This window comes from Tachysurus vachellii, chromosome 7, assembly GCF_030014155.1.
Source record: "Tachysurus vachellii isolate PV-2020 chromosome 7, HZAU_Pvac_v1, whole genome shotgun sequence".
Lineage (NCBI taxonomy): Eukaryota > Metazoa > Chordata > Actinopteri > Siluriformes > Bagridae > Tachysurus > Tachysurus vachellii.
This window is the reverse complement of record NC_083466.1, coordinates 15541054-15548088: the sequence shown is the minus strand read 5'-3', so window position 1 is coordinate 15548088 and position 7035 is coordinate 15541054. Positions and strand designations below refer to the sequence as shown.

General features: G+C 41.2%; 1 protein-coding gene across 3 annotated transcripts in view; it reads right to left on the bottom strand.

Annotated features, from left to right (window-relative positions):
- Positions 1-963: 963 nt before the first annotated feature.
- The window catches only part of rbpjb (recombination signal binding protein for immunoglobulin kappa J region b), a 40817-nt gene continuing 34745 nt past the window's right edge, over positions 964-7035 (bottom strand). For all 3 annotated transcript variants that reach the window (XM_060874642.1, XM_060874643.1, XM_060874644.1), the window contains 5 exons: positions 5994-6106; positions 4121-4261; positions 2932-3087; positions 2305-2408; positions 964-1821 (listed from right to left, as the gene is read on the bottom strand). In XM_060874642.1, the coding sequence (XP_060730625.1) occupies positions 1539-1821; positions 2305-2408; positions 2932-3087; positions 4121-4261; positions 5994-6106 (797 nt within the window). In that variant the 3' untranslated portion in view covers positions 964-1538. The remainder of the gene's footprint in view (positions 1822-2304; positions 2409-2931; positions 3088-4120; positions 4262-5993; positions 6107-7035) is intronic.

Sequence of the window (7035 nt, the reverse complement as noted above, 5' to 3'; positions counted from 1 at the left end):
AAAAGTGTTATTACAATAAGGCCACGTCTAATGGAAGAATATTACGTATTCAAATAATCCAGTCATTTTATAACCAAAAAAACATTAGAAAAATTAAAAAATTAGGAAGACAAAGGAATTTCAAAAACGGTTTAGGAGACAGAATGATCTCAGAGCACAAACTGAAAGAAAGTCTGTCCAGTCCAGACCTATGACACACTGTCGGTAACAACATCCCAACACAGCAGTGCTGCTTCAGATCATTATGCTCTGTGTGTGCGTGAGAAACGATCAGGAATGAATGGCTACGGTTTAGTGGACACACTCGTTCCACGCCTCGGTATTGCGACTAGGGATTTCTGTTTTCACGGTTTTGGACAGGAGGAAGAGCGAGAGATAGAGAGAGAGAGAGCGAGAGAGAGAGAGAGAGAGAGAGAGTGAGCGAGAGCGAGAGAGAGAGAGAGAGAGAGAGAGAGAGAAAGAGATAGAGAGAAAGAGATAGAGAGAGAGAGCGAGAGAGAGAGCGAGAGAGAGAGAGAGAGCAGTCGCTGCTCCTCCTGTGATAACTAATACACCCTATTAGAAGATCCTTATAGGAAGAATATACACGTCATTGCAGACAAGGCAGAGGCGTTGCTTAAAGCTTTTTTGTTCTTTTCAGAGAATTTGTAAAAATCAATAATAAAAAATAGAGCCTCTGAGTTTCATCCTAAAGCAAAACAACTTCAAATAAAAAAGAAAGAAAATACAAGTCCCGTATCAAAAATTCAGAAGTATCAAAAATGAATTCTGCAAATGTGAAAAGGATATACGTATACATATATATATATATACGTATATAGATAAAAAAAGCTATACACAAAAGCAAAGAGAGGGAAACAGCAGTCTGCCCACATCCCTAATTATAATAATAATAATAATAAAAAAAAAAAAAAAAACAACAAAAAAAAAATGTAAAGAACCAAAAATAAAAAATGTAAAAACTCAGAGTAGAAACAGAATCTATTTGGTAACAAAAGCATACTATATGTTTAGATACAAAAAAAAATGTATGGAGGAAAATGTACCTTTACTAAAGCTTATTCAATAACCTTGGTCCATAAAAACTACGTTTCATTTACAAATTTAACGTGACCCTCGTCTCATAAGTCCAGAGCGAGCCACAGGGGATTTTAGCCATTTTACTCCTTCACACAAACACAATTCAGGAAAGTGTTGGGTCAGAAAGAGGGGATTCAAATAAAAGTTGGAGAAGAGACTTCTTGCTTAAATGCATCATTACAAGGGTCAGATGTTCTCGCCCTCTGTATGTCGAAAGGTGCAGGCGCTCTCGGCTGTTTCGGCCATGTCCATCAGCGAGCGCCAAACATCTCATCTCGTCGCCTCCTTACATCATTTCTTGCCCCTCGGTTCATCGATACTCTCCAAATTCCTCATCTTTGTGTTTTTTTATGTTGCTCGAATACATTGTTCAGTCTTGAAATCAATATGCAGCACTTTGTTGAAATGTACCTGTAGTTTTTTCCCCACCCACAAGTCCTTGAGTGATACCACGTGTGTTACGAGACCACGGCGGCTGTGGCGTTGGTGGAGTTTGCCGTGACTGAATTTGGTGTGTCAGTGTTGGGGGTGTTATTAGCAGAGCGCAGGATGGCTCCGGCAGCGCTGCAGTGAGGCCTCGGGCCTGGCTCGGGCGTGTACGTGAACGTCAGTGTGGTGGAGTAGATGATGCCGTCGTTCCTCACCAGCGTTACAGGAACCTGGACTGGCTGTCTCACCCACCGCCAACCCTCGCGGAATGCTGAAATGTCCGGTACGACACACAGCATGCTTTCTCCACACCTGCAACACAAGCCGGATTTACAGTGATTAATAAATCACACTCTGCACATCCAAATGAGTGGTCTTCATGGGCTAGTGCTATATATATACACGTGTGTGGTAATAATTTAATATATAAATGACACACTGTCCACTGGCTAGTGTCTGTGTGTTTGACAGAAAGTGCCATCTCTACAAATTAGGTCTTGTGTCTCCAGGAAACAGAGGGTTGTGTCAGGATTCAAACTGTTGCGTTCAGGAGCCCTTTCATAACCTTTTTAAAAACTCATCTTTACTGACGGAGCCAATAATTCCGGAGCTGAACGTAGACCCTCTCTTTGGACAGACGTTATAATGAAGGGGAAACACCATGGTGGCACATCGTCATTTGTTAAGTAAGAGTACTTAAAATAACCATTGTGATATTTCATCCTCACCTTCACAAAAAGCTTCATCTTCTCTAAACAGTCCAGGCAGCATTTCAAATCTGTGTAAAAATCCTACCTGTACATCGTCTCTGCTTCCACTTCCCCGAACCACACACGCAGGTTTGGAGCAAAGTTCTGTCCTGTTAGCTCCAGCATGGCAACGTCTCCTCCGCCGTTCAGCTGTGCACATGAAACACACAGACGCTCCATCAGTTTACATGAAAGAATGTGTCCAGTGATGTGTGGAGAGCTGACATCTGTGCATCTTTCATTAAGGTAAAAAAATAAATAAATAAATACATTTCTTCTAAACTTGAGTTCTTCAATTCCATTGCATTGTATGAATAAATAATGTTCTTTCGGCTGCTCTGTGTTCAGGGTCGCCACAGTGGATCATCTGCTCTGCATATTTGATTTGGCGCAGTTTTTACACTGGATGCTCTTCCTGACGCAACCCTCCCATTTTATCCGAGCTTATGTCCGGCACTGAGATCTAGCCACTCTTCCGTTGCTGAGTTATCTCCCTGCCCAAGAATCGAACCCGTGCTGTGGCAATGAGAGCACGAGATCCTGCCACTGGACCACCAGGAGGCCATTGTATGAATAAATAACGACTAAAAAACATTTGTACTGATTCAACACAGAAGATTTGATCCAGTGTGAACTGTTTACAGCATCGTCTTGTGTATAGCTGTGTGTGTACCTGTAAGCTTTCGACCACAGGCACAGGGGTGACAGATGAGTGGACTGGACCCATTCCCTCATAGAAAGTGTATTCTGCTTTATCTGTGCTGATGATTGTCCAAGAAGCACCATCATTGATCATCTCTTTATTTGGTTCTTTTGGGCATGGAGTGGCCTGACACACACACACACACACACGGTAAAGCTAATGCAGCAAACAGGAGCATACATTATTAATGAAACAATTATGTATATTTATAGACAAGGCAACCGATTTAAACAAAAATTATTTATGAGCTGATAAACATTACATCACAATAATGCAAACTGAATTCTCTGGATGAAGGAATGTGTGCATGTGTTGTACTGCATATACTGTGCAGCTCTTCATAGGTAATACACATGTAGTGATACACATGCTATGTAGTGAGCACGTGTACAGTAGGTTTAATATGTATACCGAGCTTCACACCAGCAAAGAGAAAACATAAGCTGTAAGAAAAGCAAATCTTTTTTTTTTCATAAGCTTGTGACCGTTTCCAATTCCATCTACAACAAAACATCTACAACACTGAAGAGTTAACCAGAGAGATAGAGAGAGAAAGAGAGAGAGATAGACAGAGAGAGAGACACACACACAAAGAGAGAGAGAGAGAGAGAGAGAGAGAGAGATGGAGAGAGAGACAGAAACAGAACTACAATATCTTTAAGTTTTAAAAAGAATCTAACAGCAGTAATGTACGCATATGTCATTTTTGCACTTTCTATGTATTTACGTGTAGCACAAACGTCACACACCTGAATAATGATGTGTATAAATTCTAGTGACAGCACAATGCCACATTTGCTCAAGACTGATATCAAAACCTTGAGTATCTGATACTAACAGCTTACATATTAAACGTATTAAACATAAAGTATAAAAATAATAAAATCCATCATAAAAGTTCAGTTCCACAGATAAATGTGGTTCCCATATTCTGATCTTCCGATTTGTTTTTCCCCGATCTCATAAGTTGTCTCTGATATCTGATCCACCATTTTATTCTGGCACAAACCCAAGATATCAATTTTGGGTGTCGGATCAGTTCCAGCTCTACTTGCAGATTATACATGGTACAGATACTCCACATGTTTTAGCCAAATGTTTCCTCTAATCGGGAACTTTGTCTTTGATATGACTGTATTTACTACACGTGTGCTCTTACTTGAAACTGGATGATCCTCTCTTGGGAAAGGCACAGGTACATCCTCTCTGTATCCTTTAGGTAGAAGGCACACTTATGCAGCTGGGACACGGGATCATCTGCGTCCAACAAGGCCGTCTGCTTATCCACCTTACGGATGATCTGCAAGAAAAAAAAAACAAAAAAAAAACAATAAAAAACACAGATTTGTTAAAGGATCATTTCTTAAACTAACTCTCTAGCCATTTCTCTACACTACACGATTACTGAGCTTCAACACTACAAAATGTAAATGAAAATTTGACACCACCAACACAATGCAGTTAAAACTAGTTCTGATTTCTTGCACTTTCCCTGTAAGGTTTTAGGTTTTCAGTCTGCGCTCAGGGTGAATCTAATATGTGGACCTGGAAATCCGGTCAGCTGTCACTCCGGGCTGAATTCAGTAAAACAGACAAAAATGTCAGACCTTCGCTGAGCTTGCTAACGATATCATTTCTCACATCTAGTTTAATACAGTGATGTTTCAGTAAAGAAAGCTGATGACTTCTGGCGACATGAGTGACAGCGATCTAGATGTGGGTGTGTCCTGTGACACGACTGTCACTACTAATGAGAATAAATACAGTAAAGCGCACACCGATCCTCCTTCATCTCGTATGATACGATGCCTATAGACGTGGATGAAATTTATTTCCAAACACTTTCCCTCCACAATGTTTCATTTTAGCGGCAAGGAAAGTGATTTGTTGTCAAGGGGAATACTAGCTGTGACACCCACTTTTAAACGTTATTACTACGGCAACCAATAGCAGGAACGACGCTCTGTCTCTACAGTAAGCCTAATGCACAAATACCTCTAGCTGAACAATTCATCAAAAGCACTCTACAACTGTGTTTAACTGTCCATTAATCAAAGGGTTTTGAGTAAACAGGCTTTTATGTTCTTTTGCTTTGTTTGTGCTACGACTGATGCACAAGAGAGAGAAAGGCTGAAAAACATTCATTAAACCAAAGAGCAATTTAATGGCTTATTAGTAAGACAGGCAAACAGAAAATTATTTCAGTTCTGAAGTTGTGGAATAGTGCACATAGAGCAGATTTCCTTGAAAACAGGATGTCCATTATCCAGAAGGGCCAACATCAGACATCAGAAACTCCAAGCAGCGAGAGAACAAAAAAAAAAAGTGAAAGTGACGTGACATACGGCTAAGTACGTTGACCCATACTCAGAATCCGTTCTCTGCGTTTAACCCATCCAAAGTGCACACACACACACCGTGAACACACACCTGGAGCAGTGGGCAGCCATTTATGCTGCGGCACCGAGGGAGCGGGGGGTTGGGGGAGGTATTGCCGGCCCAAGACTCAAACTCTAACCATTAGGCCACGACTTTTTTCTCCACAAAATTCCCTAATGCATCTTGGTGGACTTAAATAGTGGCCTATTTTTTCCAGTAAGAAAACAGCAAGAAAAGTCTGGTGTGATTGTGACTTAACAAGAAGCAACTCCATCATTATCAACCAAAGATGTTACAGTCTCACCTTCTTGGAGAGAGGGAGGGAGAGAGAGAGACACAGAGAGAGAGAGAGAGAGAGAGAGAGAGAGAGAGAGAGAGAGAGAGAGAGAGAGAGAGAGAGAGAGAGAGAGAGAGAGAGAGAGAGAGAGAGAGAGAGAGAGAGAGAGAGGGAGAGAGAGAGAGAGGGAGGGAGAGAGACAGAGAGAGAGAGGGAGAGAGACACACAGAGAGAGAGAGAGAGAGGGAGAGAGAGAGAGAGACAGAGAGAGGGAGAGAGAGACACACACACACAGAGGGAGAAGGAGGGAGAGAGAGAGACACAGAGAGAGACACAGAGAGAGAGAGAGAGAGAGAGAGAGAGAGAGAGACATTACCAGTCGTGGCAGGGCCATTCCTGTGACAGAGCAGACAAGTTTGACAGTTTGGCCGTAGTGAATGTAACCATCACGCACGGTGAATTCTTCTCCCTCAGATTCATCATCATCCACTGTGGAAACACACACACACACACGAGAGAGAGAGAGAGAGAGAGAGAGAGAGAGAGAGAGAGGGGAGGAGAGATAAGTTTGTGCATTCCTTTGCAGTTTGCTCCTTTCTTGTTTGTCTATGCCAGCTGTATGATGAAGATGTTTATGATTGTGCGGGTGTGTATGCGTGTCTCACTGAGCCTTGTCTGTATGATGAACTTCTGTTTATGTGTTGAAGAAAAAAATACAGCATAAAGAGCCCACGTCTTCGCATGACCTTTTATATATATGTGTTTTGCTCTTAGGAATTAAATGCATAAAGCATAAAGCCATATTTAGTAATGTGCTAATTTTAATCAAGATTATGTCATCAAATACTTCTAATCTGAGTGAGAATTGTAAAGGTCTGGATAATTCTTGTTAATTGAGACCCGTGAAGCAGTGTGAACTCATTGAACACATCAGTGACGTTGCTTTTTGCAGTCAATTTAGTGTTGCTAATAAATTAGGACAGAATTGTTACCTAAATATAAAATCAGACTGCTGGGTTTTTAGATGCTTAACTTCGGCTGTATAGCATTTCTTTAAAAGGAGCCATGCTTAACTATATGAGCCTGCTTTTGGCTAAACTTATGACAGACAATTTAAATAACTGCTGCATGCTTGTCTCTTCAACCATCAAGCGTTTCATTCAATTTTAATGCAATAATGTGAACGACTAACATAGCGAAAATGTTTTCATTTGTTCTAATGCAAATATTGTTTGCCTTTCAGGTAATAAAAGACGTCATGCAACATTTCTTCATGGGATGTGGTAGATCAGTGGTTAAGGTGTTCGACTACTGATCGGAAGGTCATTGGTTTGAATCCCAGGTCCACCAAGTTGCCACAGCACGGCCCCTGAGCAAGGCCCTTAACCCTCAATTGCTCAGGTGTATAAACCGAAATA